Here is a 21,455-nt window from a genome sequence, read left to right as displayed (position 1 = left end):
TGGGTCACGGCACAGTTTGGGGATTTGGATAATTATTCAGAGATTCAGCAGTGATGCCAGCACAGACCTCCCTCTATTGTATTGTAATAGCCGTGGCAAAAACTCTCCGTCAGCTCCCTCTCTGCTAATAAGTCCAGACACTGGTATCTACTGCTGGGCTTTCCCTGGAATGCCAGGTTGCATGACTAGCTGCACTGAAAAATAAAGCTGAATGAACACAGGCTTATGTCAGTTTTTTTTATTTCGGTGTTTATCTACATATTTTCTACAGTGAGTCATACAGTAGGCTATAGATTCTCGGGGCAGTAAAGGCATAAAAGAAAGAGTGTCTTGCTGAGCAAATATGTTGCTTACAGTAGGTGAGAGAGCTGGCCGGGGCAGTGGGGAAGAGGGAGTAGTGGTGTGGAAGAGGAGTGTACCTAACCATCACGTTTCAGTCCCTGTGGAACACTTTAATGCTCTGTTTTTCTTTCACTGATCTGGGCACAGCCAAAACCTGACGCACAGCCGGCCACTGCAGTATTTACGGCTATGCTTTGATGTTAGTATCTACAGTATGCAGGGCTTTTCTGTCGCTGACTGGAACTGACCATGTACGTTTTGTTTGGGTGAACTTAACTCACTGACTTGATGGTTAATACACCAACGCTGAGTTAAACCCTCAGTCAGTCTGGCTGAAACCCATTGAAGCCCATCCACTCCCTCATACTGGCCTGATCAATGATTAATGCAGTCCCCAGGTGTCAGTCCTGTTAGCAGACTGTCTCAGGACCTCAGGGGAGTGAGTTCCTGGTCTGACTCCTCCCAACCCCCATGCTGTGTTTCCCAAGGCTGTCTGTAGGAGACTCTCGCGCTCGCTGTCCCTCTCGCGCTCGCTGTCCCTCTCGCGCTCGCTGTCCCTCTCGCGCTCACTGTCCCTCTCTCGCTCGCTGTCCGTCTCTCGCGGTCTGTTGCTTGCGGTCTGTCTCGCTCGCTCTCTCTCTCTCTCGCTCTCTGTCTCGCTCGATCTCCAGCATCAGAAAGATTGCCTCAATTAAAGGCGCGGCGGGGTTCCCTAAGCCATTATCCATATTAGTGTTGGGTCCATGACTGTGGCCCTCTTAAACAAAGACTTTCTAATGCTCTGTGGTGCGGCTCATCCATAATTAGTCTGCTCAGTCTGTTTTAGAACCCCATCTAGTCACAATTTACTAATCTTGTATCGAAATTGCATCAGAAAATCTTTGGTTTTATTTGTGTTGAAAGATGTCATGGATTTCAGTTAAGATCTTTTCACTGCCTCCTCCTGCAGGTTCCATCCTAAATTTCACCACCCTATTGTCCTCAGGTCACAATTAAACACCTTTGCTTTCAACACAGCAAGCTCTGCACATCAATCATTAATGATTTTCTGTCAGGGTTTAGAGAAAGGGGTTGTGTGTGTCACATGCATGCACTTCTGCTTAAGAGAGAAAGAGTACACTCTATTAACCATTTGACAATTGAAGACCTCCCACTCGTAGAGACCTGCTCTGATTCTCTCCCTCTCCCATTATCTTTTAAATGAAGCTGTCTGTCATTCAGCACACGAACAGAAGGCCATGATAGCTCCCACCTGCCTGGCTCTGCCCAACACCCTTTGGGTGTTGTTTTTGTAGTGATTTTTTGTTGTTGAGAGTTTGACAACAAAAAACAACACACGTATACAGTGCATTCAGAAGGTATTCAGACCCCTTGACTTTTATCCACATTTTGTTACGTTACAGCCTTATTCTACACACAATACCCCATATTGATAAAGTGAAAACAGGTTTTTATACATTTTAGCAAATTTTATACAAATTTCTAAACCAATATTTTATTTACATAAGTATTCAGACCCTTTTCTATGAGACTCGAAATTGAGCTCAGGTGTATTTTATTTATTTATTTTTATTTCACCTTTATTTAACCAGATAGGCAAGTTGAGAACAAGTTCTCATTTACAATTGCGACCTGGCCAAGATAAAGCAAAGCAATTTGACACATACAACAACACAGAGTTACACATGGAGTAAAATAAACCTACAGTCAATAATATAGTAGAAAAATAAGTCTCTATACAAAGTGAGCAAATGAGGTGAGAAGTGAGGTAAAGGCAAAAAAAGGCCATGGTGGCAAAGTAAATACAATATAGCAAGTAAAACACTGGAATGGTAAATTTGCAGTGGAAGAAAGTGCAAAGTAGAAATAGAAATAATGGGGAGCAAAATAAATAAATATATAAATACAGTAAGGGAAGAGGTAGTTGTTTGGGCTAAATTATAGATGGGCTATGTACAGGTGCTGTGAGCTGCTCTGACAGCTGGTGCTTAAAACAAGTGAGGGAGATAAGTGTTTCCAGTTTCAGAGATTTTTGTAGTTCGTTCCAGTCATTGGCAGCAGAGAACTGGAAGGAGAGGCGGCCGAAGGAGGAATTGGCTTTGGGGGTGACCAGTGAGATATACCTGCTGTAGCACGTGCTACAGGTGGGTGCTGCTATGGTGGCCAGCGAGCTGAGATAAGGGAGAACTTTACCTAGCAGGGTCTTGTAGATGACCTGGAGCCAGTGAGTTTGGCGACAAGTATGAAGCGAGGGCCAGCCAACGAGAGCGTACAGGTCGCAGTGGTGGGTAGTATATGGGGCTTTGGTGACAAAACGGATGGCACTGTGATAGACTGCATCCAATTTATTGAGTAGGGTATTGGAGGCTATTTTGTAAATGACGTCACCGAAGTCGAGGATTGGAAGGATAGTCAGTTTTACGAGGGTATGTTTGGCAGCATGAGTGAAAGATGCTTTGTTGGAAAGTAGGAAGCCAATTCTAGATTTAACTTTGGGTTGGAGATGTTTGATGTGAGTCTGGAAGGAGAGCTTACAGTCTAACCAGACACCTAGGTATTTGTAGTTGTCCACATATTCTAAGTCAGAACCGTCCAGAGTAGTGATGCTGGACGTGCGGGCAGGTGCAGGCAGCGATCGGTTGAAGAGCATGCATTTAGTTTTACTTGTATTTAAGGGCAGTTGGAGGACACGGAAGGAGAGTTGTGTGGCATTGAAGCTCGTCTGGAGGGTAGTTAACAGTGTCCAAAGAAGGGCCAGAAGTATACAGAATGGTGTCGTCTGCGTAGAGGTGGATCAGAGACTCACCAGCAGCAAGAGCGACATCATTGATGTGTACAGAGAAAAGAGTCAGCCCAAGAATTGAACCCAGTGGCACCCCCATAGAGACTGCCAGAGGCCAGGACAAATGGCCCTCCGATTTGACACACTGAACTCTATCAGAGAAGTAGTTGGTGAACAAGGCGAGGCAATCATTTGAGAAACCAAGGCTATTGAGTCTGCCGATGAGGATGTGGTGATTGACAGAGTCGAAAGCCTTGGCCAGGTCAATGAATACGGCTGCACAGTATTGTTTCTTATCGATGGTGGTTAAGATATCGTTTAGGACCTTGAGCGTGGCTGAGGTGCACCCATGACCAGCTCTGAAACCAGATTGCATAACGGAGAAGGTGCGGTGGGATTCGAAATGGTCGGTAATCTGTTTGTTGACTTGGCTTTCGAATACTTTAGAAAGGCAGGGTAGGATAGATATAGGTCTGTAGCAGTTTGGGTCAAGAGTGTCCCCCCCTTTGAAGAGGGGGATGACCGCAGTTGCTTTCCAATCTTTTGGAATCTCAGACGACACGAAAGAGAGGTTGAACAGGCTAGTAATAGGGGTTGCAACAATATTGGCAGATAATTTTAGAAAGAAAGGGTCCAGATTGTCTAGCCCGGCTGATTTGTAGGGGTCCAGATTTTGCAGCTCTTTCAGAATATCAGCTGACTGGATTTGGGAGAAGGAGAAATGGGGAAGGCTTGGGCAAGTTGCTGTGGGGGGTGCAGTGCTGTTGACCGGGGTAGGGGTAGCCAGGTGGAAAGCATGGCCAGCCGTAGAAGAATGCTTATTGAAATTCTCAATTATAGTGGATTTATCGGTGGTGACAGTTTCCTATCCTCAGTGCAGTGGGCAGCTGGGAGGAGGTGCTCTTATTCTCCAAGGACTTTACAGTGTCCCAGAACGTTTTTGAGTTTGTGTTGCAGGAAGTAAATTTCTGCGTGAAAAAGCTAGCCTTGGCTTTCCTAACTGCCTGTGTATATTGGTTTCTAACTTCCCTGAAAAGTTGCATATCACGGGGGCTGTTCGATGCTAATGCAGAACGTCACAGGATGTTTTTGTGTTGGTTAAGGGCAGTCAGGTCGGGAGAGAACCAAGGGCTATATCTGTTCCTGGTTCGAACATTTCTTGAATGGGCCATGCATATTTAAGATGGTGAGGAAGGCATTTTTTTAAATAACCAAGCATCCTCTACTGACGGGATGAGGTCAATATCCTTCCAGGATACCCGGGCCAGGTCGATTAGAAAGGCCTGCTCGCTGAAGTGTTTCAGGGAGCGTTTGACAGTGATGAGTGGAGGTCGTTTGACCACTGACCCATTACGGATGCGGGTAATGAGGCAGTGATCACTGAGATCTTGGTTGAAAACAGCAGAGGTGTATTTAGAGGGCAATTTGGTTAGGATGATATCTATGAGGGTGCCCGTGTTTACGGCTTTGGGGTGGTACCTGGTAGGTTCATTGATAATTTGTTTGAGATTGAGGGCATCAAGCTTAGATTGTAGGGTGGCTGGGGTGTTAAGCATGTCCCAGTTTAGGTCACCTAGCAGCACGAGCTCTGAAGATATATGGGGGGCAATCAGTTCACATATGGTGTCCAGAGCACAGCTGGGGGCAGAGGGTGGTCTATAGCAGGCGGCAATGGTGAGAGACTTGTTTTTAGAGAGGTTGATTTTTAAAAGTAGAAGTTCAAATTGTTTGGGTACAGACCTGGATAGTAGGACAGAACTCTGCAGGCTATCTCTGCAGTAGATTGCAACACTGCCCCCTTTGGCCATTCTATCTTGTCTGAAAATGTTGTAGTTAGGGATGGAGATTTCAGAGTTTTTGGTGGTCTTCCTAAGCCAGGATTCAGACACGGCTAGGACATCCGGGTTGGCAGAGTGTGCTAAAGCAGTAAATAAAACAAACTTAAGGAGGAGGCTTCTAATGTTAACATGCATGAAACCAAGGCTATTACGGTTACAGAAGTCATCAAAAGAGAGCGCCTGGGGAATAGGAGTGGAGCTAGGCACTGCAGGGCCTGGATTCACCTCTACATTGCCAGAGGAACAGAGGAGGAGTAGGTAAGGCTATGGCTAAAAGCTATGAGAATTGGTCGTCTAGGACATCCGGAACAGAGAGTAAAAGGAGCAGATTTCTGGGGGTGATAAAATAGCTTCAAGGTATAACGTACAGGTAGGATGTAATGTAATGTATGGTAGGATGTGAATACAGTGGAGGTAAACCTAGGCATTGAGTGATGATGAGAGAGATATTGTCTCTAGAAACATCATTGAAACCAGGTGATGTCATTGCATGTATGGGTGGTGGAACTGAGGTTGGATAAGGTATAATGAGCAGGGCTCTACATTGAAATACGCCAATAAACACTAACCAGAACAGCAATGGACAAGGCATATTGACATTAAGGAGAGGCATTCTTAGCCAAGTGATCAAAAGGGTCCAGTGAGTAGTGAGGTCGGTTGCGGTCACGGCGATTCAGACAGCTAGCCGGGCCATGGGTAGCAAGTTGACAGAAGATGGTCTGTTTTTAGCCACCTCGTGCGTTTCCGTCGGTAGATTAGTGGGGTTCCGTGTGGTAGAGGGGACCAATCCAATTGGCAGAAATGGTTATAGTGGCCCAAGAAAATTGGCCGATAGACCTATTCAGATAGCAGCCGATAAGACGGCTAACGATTAGCTGGCCGCAGATGGGCGTTCAGGTTACGTCGCAACGGAGGGGCAAGTTGGATAACTCCCTCGGACAGATAACGTCGGTAGTCCAGTCATGAAGGCCCGATGGGGCTCCGCATCGGCAGTAAAACGGGTCCGGGTAGGTGATTGTAGCCCATGAGTGGCTGATGGAACTCTTCAGCTGGCTAGCTCCGGAATAATTTATGTTAGCTCCGGGACCGACGTTAGCCAATAGTCACTCGGATAGCAGCTAGCTAGCTGTAAGATCCAGGTGTAAATGTCCAGAGCTTGCGTTAGAAATCTGGGGATATGGAGAGAAAATAGGTCCGGTTTGCTCTGGTCTGAATCGCATTGTACAAAACTGGCGATAACTTTTCGAGCTAAGGGATAGCTGATGACCGCCAACCGTGGTTAGCTGAATTCTAACGTTAGCTAGTGAACTGGCTAACTTCTGGCTAACTTCTGGCTAGCTTCTGTTGTGGACTTCAGATTTGAGGTAAATAATACTTTTTTTTAAATTGGTGAGGCGGGTTGCAGGAGAGTGTTTTGAACTTGAGTTTTTAGAAAAAAATATAAAAAGATATGCGAAGAAAAGATGTAAATGTAAAGATGTGTGTGTATGTATGTATGTATGTATGTATATATATATATATATATATATATATATATATATATATACTGCTCAAAAAAATAAAGGGAACACTTAAACAACACATCCTAGATCTGAATGAAATAAATAATCTTATTAAATACTTTTTTCTTTACACAGTTGAATGTGCTGACAACAAAATCACACAAAAATAATCAATGGAAATCCAATTTATCAACCCATGGAGGTCTGGAATTGGAGTCACACTCAAAATGAAAGTGGAAAACCACACTACAGGCTGATCCAACTTTGATGTAATGTCCTTAAAACAAGTCAAAATGAGGCTCAGTAGTGTGTGTGGCCTCCACGTGCCTGTATGACCTCCCTACAAAGCCTGGGAATGCTCCTGATGAGGTGGCGGATGGTCTCCTGAGGGATCTCCTCCCAGACCTGGACTAAAGCATGCGCCAACTCCTGGACAGTCTGTGGTGCAATGTGGTGTTGGTGGATGGAGCGAGACATGATGTCCCAGATGTGCTCAATTGGATTCAGGTCTGGGGAACGGGCGGGCCAGTAGCATCAATGCCTTCCTCTTGCAGGAACTGCTGACACACTCCAGCCACATGAGGTCTTGCATCGTCTTGCATTAGGAGGAACCCAGGCCAACCGCACCAGCATATGGTCTCACAAGGGGTCTGAGGATCTCATCTCGGTACCTAATGGCAGTCAGGCTACCTCTGGCGAGCACATGGAGGGCTATGTGGCCCCCCCAAAGAAATGCTACCCCACACCATGACTGACCCACCGCCAAACCGGTCATGCTGGAGGATGTTGCAGGCAGCAGAACGTTCTCCACGGCGTCTCCAGACTCTGTCACGTCTGTCACATGTGCTCAGTGTGAACCTGCTTTCATCTGTGAAGAGCACAGGGCGCCAGTGGCGAATTTGCCAATCTTGGTGTTCTCTGGCAAATGCCAAACGTCCTGCACGGTGTTGGGCTGTAAGCACAACCCCCACCTGTGGACGTCGGGCCCTCATACCACCCTCATAGAGTCTGTTTCTGACCATTTGAGCAGACACATGCACATTTGTGGCCTGCTGGATGTCATTTTGCAGGGCTCTGGCAGTGGTCCTCCTGCTCCTCCTTGCACAAAGGCGGAGGTAGCGGTCCTGCTGCTGGGTTCTTGCCCTCCTATGGCCTCCTCATCGTCTCCTAATGTACTGGCCGGTCTCCTGGTAGCGCCTCCATGCTCTGGACACTACGCTGACAGACACAGCAAACCTTCTTGCCACAGCTCGCATTGATGTGCCATCCTGGATGAGCTGCACTACCTGAGCCACTTATGTGGGTTGTAGACTCCGTCTCATGCTACCACTAGAGTGAAAGCACCGCCAGCATTCAAAAGTGACCAAAACATCAGCCAGGAAGCATAGGAACTGAGAAGTGGTCTGTGGTCACCACCTGCAGAACCACTCCTTTATTGGGGGTGTCTTGCTAATTGCCTATAATTTCCACCTGTTGTCTATTCCAGTTGCACAACAGCATGTGACATTTATTGTCAATCAGTGTTGCTTCCTAGGTGGACAGTTTGATTTCACAGAAGTGTGATTGACTTGGAGTTACATTGTGTTGTTTAAGTGTTCCCTTTATTTTTTTGAGCAGTGTAGTTTGACCAAAATACCTGGTACATCTGTCACTCTGGGAAAGGAAAACGACCCTTTATGAGTTGGACTGATTGCGGTCTTTCTCTGGTCCAAAGTGAAAAGTTAATTTGGAATGCTTCTCACAGTACCTTTTAACCATTTCAGAGTGATTATTTCTGCATGACGTCTCTGGCAACCGATGAAACACATTTGTGATGAAAGTAACAGTCTTTGCATACACTTGTCCTGAACAATCATGCCAATGAGGTAATCTTGCCAAGTTCTCTCTCTTTTGGCTTAGTTACAGACTACTAAAGAGATTTGACTTTAGGTCCACCAGCATAAGTTATTGCTTTGGTACGGTATGTGATTCAAACAGAAGCTTTAATTACACTGCCTTAAATACGTTGCTCTGGTTAACCTTGGCAACCCAAGTAGAATGACTGGTTTTACATGTGTCCTGGATAAAATGTCAGACCAGTAACGAACATTGAAACCCATACTGAAGGTAACGGAGATGTATTGTGGTTTGACAGAGATAACAGATTTGAACACCTGTAATGAGTGAAGGTACATGTGCACCGCGTACACACACACACACACACACAGCTTAAAGATCAAAGGTTGCAGACTACCACACTAATATTTCCCTGACCAACAGCCTGTATTTGTTAATGGAGGAGGACAGAAAAGACACACTGTGTGTAACGACGCTGGCCTCACAAGAGCCCCTCTATGAGACTGCCAGGGGGAACACCAGTTCAGTCAGCACAGCATTTAAGAGGACCAATCCCAGCTCTTGCTGGGTGATGCTCAGGGGAAAAAGCAGGCATAAATAAATAAGGGAGGAAAAATAAACTCCCATTTTTTTTCAGATTTCAAAATGCAGTCATGGAAAGGCTTCACTGTTTTTCTGACTTGATTTACTCTGCAATGATGAAATGTGTACTAACGACAGCTTCACCAAATTGACCCTCTGAAACGGTCTACAGTGATGAACATCACTCTATTCAAAGAACAATTCCTTGGAAATCGGCTAATGTAGACCTAGACTGTATGTCTAGTTGGACGGTAAAGTTGTACAAGCCCAACCTGGCATGATACTAAGCAGAGATGTGCATGTTTCTACATGAAAATAGAAATGCGCCAAGCTGACTGGCCTTTGGGCTGACTGGCGCATGTCTACACAGACTACTTAAGGGCCTATTATAAGTGCTTAATAAATATGATTATTACAATACCACATCAGTCATTGAGGCCTATATTGCCCAGATAAGCTAAAGCTTCTCCATTTTCCATTCCCCAGTAGTGGAGTGTTTTGTTAGGGTATACGCTCCTCCACACTGCTCTAGGCCAGAGCTTGGGAGAAGCCCTCCCTGCCAAGCATTCAGAAAATGCTTGGCATTCTGATAAGTGACTGTGATACCAGTCCCTGAAGGAAGAGGAGAGTGAGTAGTGCAGTGTATCTATGTTCTTATAGGCTTACATTTGGGGGGGGGGGCTGTGCTGTTGCCTATGTGTTCTTATGAAGTGCTAAGAGCTTCTGGTTCATTTAGTTTCCTCACTCCTCTATTTGCTGTTAGGGGGTCAAAGCCTAGTTGGGATCAGCAAAAATACACAGCTTTTTCGAAAAAATGTTCTACTCTTTTTTTAAATGAAACAAAATACCTCTGCTCTTGATAAAGCTTTTCGAATCGTTTTTAAGATGAGGCTTGTTGTTTTCCATCCATCTCTTTAGAAACAAATAGCTTTTGCCTGCACGGCATGTTGGAAATCATTCCTACTGGTGTACCTTTTTTGGTTTCGATGATACTATTTTCGTGGCAAGTCAGGGGAATAATTCAGTGCAGCATTAGGGAGCGTTTCTTACCATGACCTATATTCTTAAATGATAATACCAAGCACCTAACCATGAATTATTTTGTCAGGGAGTGTGAGTGGTTGTACAGTTTCTACTAATTCAAATGCCTATGAGTTGACGCTAGACTTCAGCTCTCCTTTTCATCCAACCACGGGACGTCGTCAAGACAACCACAAATGACAAAGGGTTTTCTCAGTCTATTCAGCGATATGAAAGAGAGGCTGTTTTGTGTGATGGAGATGTGATAGCACATGCAGTGGGTGGTAATGTATGCAGCCAGGGCACAAACACATGAATAAGCATGTTTCGCCACCGCTTCAGCCTCCTGTGATGCCAACACAAAGACATGCATTATCAATATCCTATTGGCGTGACGCTTAAAGCACCATATGGTCCGAATAAAACATATTGACGCCATCACAACAATCCTTAATCGCACGTTTCTGTTGTAGCTACTTCTGCTCGACAGAACCGAACCGCTAAATGCCACTTGGCAAAAGTTTGTGGCACAGAAATGGGGAAAGAGTGTAAAAAGAAAGCAAGCTAGAAATAGAGGAAGAGATTTGAGTTTTGCCTTTGTTCTTTTCTGCATTCACACGCTCTTCCTGTGTTCAGATTTTGCTCACATCAATCCCAGAGGAATCCCCAGTTCAGTAGTTTTGCCTGTAATTTAGTTGGAGCAGTTGGACTCTGCCCTGGTCCTGTACCCACAGCAGTCAGCAGGACCTGACCACCAGCCACTTACTGGCCTCTCTTCCTCCCATCATTCACTACCATTCTTCTGAAGGGTCCTTATTTTACAGTAGTGTGGGTTTGAAATGTGTTATTTGATCCAATCTTAATTCACCATATACTTAAGTTTTACACACTACTATATATATGTATGATATAGCCTATGTATGAATACATAATCGTCAACCCCTCCAGAAACCCTTGGAAAGCATTTCAGCTGCTTCCATCCATCATTCTTGCGGAATGCTGTCTCTTTACTGTGCATACAACAGACTCCGTGCTGTATCTATATTGCGTCACACATGTTGTTTGGGTTGATTTCAGACTCTACTGTCAACTGTACCAGGTTTTTCTGCACCTTGCTTCCCGCTGACAAACCACCTTCAGAAAGGTCTAGGCCTACATGAAGGGTCCCGTTATAAGCCAGACTGTGTGAAGCTCTTTTTACAAGGAAGTGGCTTTATTCTCCACCCGGTCAGAGAAGCCACTTGGTCAGAGAGGACTGAAAGGGACACTATTCCCACCAACGGCTACACACAGACTCCCTTTTCAACACCGGGGACATTTTTAAAAAGAGGGGAAGAGAGACCCTCTGTGCGTTTGTTAGAGTGGTTTGCTATAGACCTAAAGAAGTGGACGGATCTGGCAGAGGGCCGACGTGTGTGTGTGTGTGTGTGTGTGTGTGTGTGTACATCCGCCTTTGATATTAGCTTGTTATTAACATTTTCTTTGTCTACAAACATTTTTATTCTATACTGTAGAAATCACATCTGTGACTGGCCGTGACTGTTTTTATTCACTACAAAAATACCCTCAAAGTCTGACGATCACACCCTATGCTGTGACATTTCATGTGTTGTAAAACAGAAAATCTATGTGTAAGATTAACTGTACTGTAGTTGGATTCTGCCTCGTAGTCATAAAACGATGAACTATGGTGGCTGTGTGTTCCCCGGAGCCTGTCATAACTCAAGCAGACGGGTACAGTACCATTTGGCCGTGTTCCAGAGGGGGAGATGCCAGGAGCAGCAGAACAATGTCAGGCCTCCGAGCCTGAGGCCGTCTCTCATTCAGACGCCGCATGAAGAATCGCACCCTTGTCTTTTTGGAGGGATTCGCTGCTGACCTCACATTTTTATGAGGTCTTAGCGTTCAGACCCCTGTCACGGATCATTAAGAGTTGAACGTTAAACATGCACAGCAACCACTTTCAATGATTGATAAACATAGAGGGGAGTCTCATAGAGCTGTGGAGCTCAGCGGACTTGGCTGTAGTGTAGTGGGATTGTAAAGCCCCGATCAGACCCCCAGTGATGCTGACAGGCTAATAGCCTAGCAGTAGTTTATTTATAGGTTCCTTGGACTGCACCAGGGCAGAGCCATGCATTCCAGACAAGGCCAATGAACTCTGGAGATTGTTGGCTCTTCATGCCCCTGTTACAGAGCCCCCTCTCCTCCCAAGTTATTGTTTTATCATTACAACCACTACACTTTACAGTAGTAGCAGCAGTAGTAACAAAGTGCTACATTACTAATTACAATTTGGCCATTTGGCAGACTCTACTTTTCCAGAAGTACTTACATTCAGCTGAATAATCTTGTGAAAGGTCACTACAGCCATGATCAGGAAGGGGAAACGTGATGGATGTAAAATAAATAATTGAAAATGAGGCTACTTTAAAAAAAAAAAAATTATAAAAAGAATGACTATCGGTTTCCCAGTCCTATACTGCAGCTCCAGTTACTAAGAGGAAGTTCCCATGACGATTGGTCCCCATGCACTATAAATATTGACAATGGGATGTCAGCCGTTCAAAGAGCTGGTGAGGACTGCAGACCAGTAGCATGGCTGTGTTCTCCATTGTTTCCAGGCCTCACAGTGCAGCTGTGTATCACAGGCCAATTGGTCTAGACTGAGACTGAGCATCAAGGACAACAGTGACAGGAATAGAGGCCCACAAATAGACATGTTGTGGATAGTGCTAATGGCTCTAGAAAGTGTTTTATTCCCCCATACTATTCTTATCTCTCGACGCACCCCTATTCTGGACATAGGTTTGACTCAATAAAACATGATGCACATGGAAGTATCCATGTATTTTTCATGGACAACCCTGTGGCAGTGGGCCTGGAAGTTACCGTCCAAGAAGTGACAGACCTCTTATCCCTCCATGAATAAGTAAAGAGGGGTCTGACTGAAACACTTACTGTATCAGAGCTACACACTGGACGCACCTGCTCCAGGACCACCAACTAGGGCTCTCTTCACCCTCTTATGCCCCATCCTCATGTCACTGGCTACAGTCACGTACTGTAGGACTACTGCACTTAGCCATTCTTGACCTCTCACCAGGGTGGAGGGTGAGGACGGGGAAGAGCTGCTCAATTATTAAAGGGGTTGCAGCTGTAATAGAGGACTCCCACTGGCCAATTGATTCGCTGGGGTAGTGAGGTGACGAGTGACAAGTGTCCTAAATGGAGAATGAGCAACATCGCTTTAAGGCTCATGTGATGTAGAAAAGTGGCAGGGTGGCAGGTTCTAGAACATGATCCAACCAATGTTGGAAGTCCTGATGGATTATTGGCTAACATTTAGATTTGCAATAATATTTCCATATTTTATTTTCTCTACAGGTGTAGTGAACAATAATGGGTTATGTTTGCGGATGATCAAGAGGAGACTGGCGTCTTGAGCTTATCGTCGGACACATGGTTAGACATATTGTATAGATATCTATTAATACTGTAAGTATTTGTATAGCAAACTGGATGTTGAGTGTTTTTTTTTAAACTATTCTTGTGTTTGCAGAATATTTGCCATGCCACTTGGGATGGCTCTGATCTCAGCCCTGTTCATCCTCCAACTGATCACCACCTCGTACTCCCTCGCTGTCCGCACTTACCCACGCTTCTCCAGAAATGACACTTCTTTTGAGCACCTGGTCCTACACCCGGACCCCTCTGTGGGCACGGTTTACGTGGGGGCCAGGGACCACCTCTTCCAGCTGGACGGGCTAGACGGCCTGCGTCTGGAGCATGAGGAGAGGACCGGCCCTGTGACTGATAGTAAGGAGTGTCTTCCCCCTGTCACCGAGGCCAACTGCCCCCAGGCCCAGCGCACCTCCAACCACAACAAGCTGCTCCTAGTGGACCCCTCAGCCATGGAGCTCATCACCTGTGGTAACGTCCACCAGGGCACCTGCCAGAAGCGCAGCCTGACCTCTGTGAAGGAGGTCCTGTTCTCCACAGAGAGGCCAGTGGATACCCAGTACGTGGCGGCCAATGACCCGGAGGTGTCCACAGTGGGGCTGGTGGTGGGGCCCCGAGGCGGGGAGCGGGCCGTGCTCTACGTGGGGCGTGGTTACACAAGCAGCCATCCGCCCATCTCCACACGCCATCTGGCCCACGAGCCTGTGTTCTCTTACGAGGAGACGGCCAAACTGGCCGTGGCGGGAAGGCTCTCGGAGTACGACCACCATTTTGTAGCCGCTTTCGCTCGCCGGGGGCATGTGTACTTCTTGTTCTATCGCCGTGACATTAAGGCTGTGTCGCGGGAATACCGTACGTATGCTGCCCGCGTGTGTCTGGATGACACCTCCTACTACTCCTATGTAGAGGTACCCCTGGTGTGTCACTCCTCTTCTACCTCCCCAGAGAGGAACTACAACCTCCTCCAGGCAGCCCAGGTGGGTCAAGGGGGTGGCAGAGAGGGGGAGACCCTGCTGGGGGTCTTCTCCACCCGGGTCAGCTCTTCCAACGGGCCCTCCGAGGACTCCGCTCTGTGTGTGTACCCTCTGGACGAGCTGGACAGACTCATCGACTCCACACGGGACCTGTGCTACACACTGGATGGCCGGGTGAAGGGAGGAGGCGAGGTGGCCTACATAGAGTATGAGGTCAAGTCCAGCTGTGCCAACTTACCTACGGTAAGGTGTTCGGAGGAGCAGCTGTTGTAACAATACATGCACCTTCCACATGAGTCCTCTGCTTCATCGGAATTAAACACATTTCAATGTAGGTTTCCTCTGCTCAATGCCAAGCATTTGCCCTATTTTTTTCCTAACGTCAGGCTACTACCAATGGAGTGCCTTATCTAGTTAAATCCTACTTATTCTCTGCCTTCGCTGCTGTAATGGCTTATTGGCTTCAGCAGTCTGGAAGAGGAGTAGATCCAGCCTCAGCTCAGAGCAGCCGTAGACAGAGGAAGGCCTGTGATTCATGAAAGGCCTTAATGAGCACTGTGCCAAAGAGCCAAGAGATCCCTGAAGCCTGGGAGGGAAGTAGCCCTGCAGGCCTACGACCCCGGGGTGACCTGGAGCCCCGGAGCTCGTCAGGCCTGCCTGCCCTGCAGCCGCGAGCGGTTTAATGGGATCGTTAGGATCAATAAAACTAACTGTCCCAACTCCGCTATCAGACTGGTAAATGAAGGCTGACACGGATGGGGAAGAGCCCTTTGAAGTCCAACGAGACTGACAGATGGATTGGAACACAAAGTTAATTTGGTAAACAATTTGCTTTAAAGTAAACAAGCCCTGTAACAAAACACTTTCCAATTTACTGGACTTGGGCTGAAGACTTATTGGTAGGCTTAAGGGGTTACGCAAAAGCACAAGATTGCATTCTTAGTATGGTCCCATCTAGTATAATGTTTAATCCTCATATAAAAACTAAGAGGATTGGTTGGACTGTGAAAGACCTGCACATGAAATATGACTAAATTAAAGTTATACTGTTGGACTTAAAATGAATAACCAAGTTCCTGTGATAATGTGAATGGAACGTTCTGAGAGATGTGTTTTTGTTTGTTCTCTGTGTTCCAGAACACCCTAAAGGCGTATCCCTGTGGCTCTGACCACACCCCCAGTCCAATGGCCAGCAGGGTACCCATGGAAGCTGAGGCAGTATTGGACAGCCCATCTGCCCGTCTCACTGCTGTGGCTGTCGGTATGAGGGCTGGGCACACCATTGCCTTTTTAGGAGACTCTAAAGGGAATTTGCACAAGGTATGCCAAGTTACAGTAGGTCATGATGCATTTTCTTTGCTAATACTTGAGATCTAGATCAAGATAGCAGTGTTTCAGACGTACTTCTACTCTGGACATTGACTGATAGCCTTGTTAAAGCTGTGGTCCGAGCCGGTGGGAGAGACCTTCTCAGACAGAACAGAACAGAGGGCTTTGAGGTGCCTGATCAAAGCTCCCTTAGTATGCAGCTGACTGAAGTTACCCATTATAAAGGGATTATCTCATCACTGCACACCAAATTCCACAACCACCATTCAGACACACACGTGCACATGCATGCCTGAACACACACATACAATGTGGATACAACATGCAGGTTTCTAAATCGAGTGTCTTATTTTGTCAGCTTGCTAAGATGTGCTGACAGAAACTGCACTTGACAAGCCATTTGATTCCTGCGTACAGCACTGAGATCACTGCACAGGCTTATGGAGTCTGACATAAAAATCTATGCTAATCTCATTAAACTCAGGTAACTTGAGAGTTTGAGGGCTCATGAATCACTTAGGCAAAGGTGTCTTGGTATCCTCCAGATTAGATTTACTGACTGCCAATCAAATTAACTGTTCTCTTCACAATACGATCCTGCAGACAGTACAAATGCACCTTCAATTTGCTTTTAGACACATTCTAGCCAAGACTTCTTTAGCCTTTTCAATTCTCTTTTTCCATTTTTATATGTACTGTATGTGCTGAGTTTTATAACCTTCACACTTGGAAATGGTTGACGGTTTCTGACCGTAAACCATCTGCTTCTCTCTAGGTGTTCCTAGGCTCTGGAGGCAGGGTGGAGATGTACTCCTCCATGCTCATCCAGCCCAACTCGCCCATCAGCAGTGACCTCCTGCTGGACCAGACGGAGACGCACATCTACGTCATGACCAGCGCAATGGTTAGTCTGAGTAAACAACACCGCTCAAACACATCATCGCTAGCTAGCTACTTGACTCCCCTAATACAGTCTAGGGTCTTCAGCTGGTGCAGGAATGCAGTGAAGAGGATCAAGAGTAGGTACTGTACAGGCGTGTTATGCATTATTGACCATGCAGTTCACTGATAGTAGTTCAGGGCGAGGGCTAGGAAAAATATATAATTGATCGAGCACAATTATAGCACCTCTACGGTTTCATTGTACAGTACAGCTGTTTTTAAGAAAAAGATGTGGGTAACCTTTCAGGTGGAGAAGCGACCGGTGGCAGAGTGTGGAGATCACCTGGACTGTCAGTCCTGTCTCTCAGCCCGAGACCCTTACTGTGGCTGGTGTGTTCTGGAGGGCAGGTGAGGAAGCACCAACTGACTATTCTATACCAAAGAAAATTGAAGTTAAGAGCTCGAAAATATAGGAAGAGCAAAGGAAAATGTCAACATTAACGAATGATCACCTTCCCCATTTCTCACTTGTTCCTCTCCTGTGCTCAACCCGTCAACCCCACTTCCCCCTGTGATGGCAGGTGTGGCCAGCGTTCACAGTGCAGTCGGGGGGCTCTGCAGGGCCAGTGGCTGTGGAGCTTTGACCACCAGCAGCAGCAGTGTCTCGGTATCCAATCCCTGAGCCTGTATAACATCAGCCGTGGAGAGGAGACAGACGTAAGACATGAGAGGAGGGAGATGCAGTACTTGTTTCGAGCTTGAAAGAAAAAAGAAATGATGCATTTCTGTCCTCTCTCTCCTCTCTCTCAGATTGCTGTGTCAGTGAAGGGGTTGCCTAGTCTAGTGCAAGGCGAAGCATACAGCTGTTTCTACCAGGATGTGGAACGTCTGGCCACCGTCACAGACACTGGTGTGACCTGCTCTACTCCCGACGCCAGCAGGCTGCCTCCCATTGGCCAGGGAGAAGGTGAGTGACATCTGTGCGAGTCCAATTTGACACTACAAAGCAGAATGATTCCTCTCTCTTTCTTAATGATCACCAAAGCTAACTATCCTTTTGGTGTGTACTGTAATTTAGGGATGTTCTGACTTCTCTCCTGCTCAGACTCAGTCACCATCCCCCTGTCCCTTCGCTTCCTCAATGTGACTGTGGCTGCTCGGGAGTTCACCTTCTTTGACTGTGGTGTGGTCCAACAGCTCTCTGGACTCATGCCGTGAGTTAAAAGGCTGACATTTCTAGCCACAATGCAATTGTATATCTCCCCCTGTTAACCTCTCTGTCTCTGTCTTCTCTCTGTTTTCAGGTGCAGAGGGTGTGTGAGCAGTCGCTGGGGCTGTAACTGGTGTATTCACCAGCACATGTGCACCAATAAAATCTGTGATGAGGGAGTCACAATTTACAACAAACACGTAAGTCTACCTGCAGGTTATCAGGCAGTGCAGTTACAGGACTGCTAGCTGGTACAAACTATATATACTAACCAGTGTATTCAGGTTTGCTTTGTAGTGTATCTGCCTCCTAGGTAGCTGTTAGTTTGTACGTGTCCTGTCTATTTATGTTTTGTCGTGTTCCATTGTCTTTGTTTTAAATTTTACTTTTTTTTAGTAAACGGTTAGTTTTTTTGTGATTTCAGTCTTTATGTATTTATTTGCATATATTTCTTGCTATTCCTCTTGTTTTACCATCGTCTCCCTCCTCTCCCCCTCTCTGCTCATTGTGTTACCATCTCAAGTTCAAACCAACATTCACTCCCCCAGCAACCAAACAATCTGACACTCTAACTCCAACTCTCCTGGCTGCTCCAACACTCCCACCCACAGAGACATCCATTAGGACCTCTCCCCCAGTCCAGGCCAGCACACCTGTGCCCCCATCCACCACCCCCATCACCACCACCCCCAAGCCAACCGCAGTCCCCACCACCCTCTCACCAACCATTGCCACCACAACACCCTCAACCACACTGGCCACTCAGGCTACCACTGCAACACTAGAGGTGACAACCAGTCTGCAGGCAGGGACACAGACCACCGCTGGAGAGACCTCAGTGGATGGAGATGGGAGCCTCCCCAGGACTACTGCTGGAACAGGGGAGACGGAGCAGACAACAGTCACTCGGGTTGAGCTGCTAGACTGGCCCGAGTCTCCAGAAACTGTGGCTCCTAGTAGTACAGATGGACTCACCGACACTGACCACACTGAGCCGGAGCCCTCCTCTGACACTACCTCAACCACTGCTAGTGGTGTCCCCCTGTTAATGGACCTGCCCACTGGCTCTGACGGGGAGGAAGTCCGCCTGTTAATGGACCTGCCCACTGGCTCTGACGGGGAGGAAGTCCCCCTGTTAATGGACCTGCCCACTGGCTCTGACGGGGAGGAAGTCCCCCTGTTAATGGACCTGCCCACTGGCTCTGACGGGGATGAAGTCCCCCTGTTAATGGACCTGCCCACTGGCTCTGACGGGGATGAAGTCCCCCTGTTAATGGACCTGCCCACTGGCTCTGACGGGGATGAAGTCCGCCTGGCCCCCTCTGAAGGTACAGACTCACCCCCCTGGACAAAGGAATGGGAGAAGGGAGAGGGAGAGACAGAGACGGACCCTCCAACATCCTCTGCCACAGTGCCCTCTGAAGATGATGACCCAAGCCAGCCCTCTCAATCCTTTACCCTCACACCTGACCCTGACTCTTCAGCAGACTACCAGTCTGACTCCTCTGAAATGGATCTGCCGGTGAGTGGGGTCTTTCAGTGGCAGTCTAGCTGATGCACCCAGTACAACACATGCACTGAATCGGATAAGTGCAGTTGCATTGGCATCGTGTAAAATAGGTTACTCTTAATTTGATTCAAAATTCCTACCCTTATTTATGTCTGATGTGTGCAAACATTGCATCGCCATTACGTTTTATGTTTTGAGTGTCATTGAAGTGGTCAACTGTCAATACTTTGGATATCAAACCATCAAAAATGGCTGTCTTCAGTTTGCACTAAACCTGCTGTTTTTTGTTTTACGCTTTGTCAGTGTTTTTATTCTTCACTTCAGTCGCATATAATACACTTTTAGACTGTAGAGCTACATTTTGGTGTGGGATTTGCTGAATTGTTCACACAGTCAGTCTAGTTTAATGATTTGAAATTGGTGAGACCTCACCTGAAAATGTAAGCTGGTGTGTTGTTTGAGGTCATATGTCCCATGTGTGTATGTCCTGCAACGTATGTTTTTATAATATGAGCAGGACTGCCCGTGTGTGGAGAAGGTCCAGGGCTCCTCTCTACTTCCTGTTAATGTGGAGCGGAAGATCACTCTGGTGGGACGCCACCTTCACCTCTTCCAGGTGTGTGAGGAATGCTTGCAAAACCAAAATGGCTGATGGTTTACTTTACCCAAGATGCGTGGTGTGTAAAACGTGGTGTGTGTGTGTGTGTGTGTGTGTGTGTGTGTGTGTGTGTGTGTGTGTGTGTGTGTGTGTGTGTGTGTGTTCAGGATGAGGATCTGGACTATGAGTGTGTGCTGACCATCGAAGGGCGGTCAGTGGTGGTCGACGCGTACGTGGAGCCAGACGACACCCAGCCCTCTCTCTACTTCATCACCTGCCAGCTACACCAGGTCAGTCTTCATACAATATCAGCCTATGTGGTATTGCAACAGTGCTGTTCATTTGAACAGCGTTTGTCTGCATGGTGTTTCATGTTTTTTTTGAAGAGTGATATTTCAACTATAGTGCTGTGAAAAAGTATTTGCCCGCTTTAAAATCTTCTCAACTTTTGCATATTTTTTTTTACTGAATGTTATCGTCTTCAACCAAAACCTAATATTATATAAAGGGAACCTGAGTGAACAAATAACAATTACATACATATTTAATTTATTTCATAAACAGTTATGCAACACCCAATACCTTTTTGTGAAAAAGTAATTGCCCTCTTACACACAATAACTGGGTGTGCCACCTGTAGCTGCAATGACTCCAACCAAATGCTTCCTGTAGTTGTTGATTAGTCACGGTAGAGGAATTTTGGCCCACTCTTCCATGTAGAACTGCTTTAACTCAGCGACATTTGTGGGTGTTCAAGCGTGAACTGCTCGTTTCAAGTCCTGTCACATCTCAATTGGGATTAGGTCTGGACTTTGTCTAGGCCATTCCAAAACTTAAAATGTGGTCCTTTTTAGCCATTTTCATGTAGACTTGATTGTGTTTTGGATCATTGTCTTGCTGCATGACCCAGCTGTGCTTCAGCTCACAGAAGGATGGCTAGACATTCTCCTGTAAAATTGTCTGATACAGTGCAGAATACAAGGTTCCTTCTATTAAGGCAAGTCGTCCAGGTCCTGAGGCAGCAAAGCATCCCTAAAACATCACACTACCACCTCCATGCTGGACCGGTGGTATAAGGTTCCTACTGTAGAATGCAGTGTTTCGTTTCCGCCAGGCATGAGGGAACCCATGTCGTCTCAAAAGTTATACTTTTGACTCCCCTGTCTTTAGAACATTCTTCCAATAGTCTTGATCATCCAGGTGCTTTTTGGCAAACTTGAGTCCAATTTTTTATTTTTATTTGTAAACTCAGGATCCCTTTACCTAATATTAGGTTTTGGTTGTAGATCTGATAACGTTCCGTATCAAAAATCAGAAAGTGGGCAAGTACCTTTTTTTTTCACGGCACTGTATGTGGGCAGCTGTGATTGTGGTCACTGCTAAGACTACCTTATTTCTGTCATGTTGCAGTACGCCTATACTGCTTTTGTGGAGGAGTACAATGCCATGATCAATGTGAGGAGGAGAAACACCTTTCAGATTGATAGTGCGGACGACCTTCATGGTAGGTTAGACAAGAGAGCTACTGATATAGATCTCATTGAGATTCTCTCTTCAGATTATGCGGTGTTATTGACTCCCGGTATCC

At 46.4% G+C, this 21,455-nt stretch overlaps 1 protein-coding gene across 1 annotated transcript in view; it reads left to right on the top strand.

The window, feature by feature from the left end:
- LOC106566976 (plexin-B1) overlaps positions 1-21,455 on the top strand; it is a 71,530-nt gene that overhangs the window by 19,956 nt on the left and 30,119 nt on the right. Inside the window, exons 2-14 of the mRNA XM_014135685.2 lie at positions 13,290-13,367; positions 13,465-14,581; positions 15,476-15,658; positions 16,443-16,571; positions 16,857-16,957; positions 17,131-17,266; positions 17,360-17,516; positions 17,655-17,763; positions 17,854-17,959; positions 18,283-19,281; positions 19,787-19,885; positions 20,035-20,157; positions 21,278-21,371. Coding sequence (XP_013991160.2) covers positions 13,475-14,581; positions 15,476-15,658; positions 16,443-16,571; positions 16,857-16,957; positions 17,131-17,266; positions 17,360-17,516; positions 17,655-17,763; positions 17,854-17,959; positions 18,283-19,281; positions 19,787-19,885; positions 20,035-20,157; positions 21,278-21,371 — 3,343 coding nt within the window. The 5' untranslated portion in view covers positions 13,290-13,367; positions 13,465-13,474. The remainder of the gene's footprint in view (positions 1-13,289; positions 13,368-13,464; positions 14,582-15,475; positions 15,659-16,442; positions 16,572-16,856; positions 16,958-17,130; positions 17,267-17,359; positions 17,517-17,654; positions 17,764-17,853; positions 17,960-18,282; positions 19,282-19,786; positions 19,886-20,034; positions 20,158-21,277; positions 21,372-21,455) is intronic.

Source organism: Salmo salar, chromosome ssa13 (assembly GCF_905237065.1).
Source record: "Salmo salar chromosome ssa13, Ssal_v3.1, whole genome shotgun sequence".
Lineage (NCBI taxonomy): Eukaryota > Metazoa > Chordata > Actinopteri > Salmoniformes > Salmonidae > Salmo > Salmo salar.
Note: the sequence above shows the minus strand (reverse complement) of the source record. Positions and strands in the feature narration are given on the sequence as shown.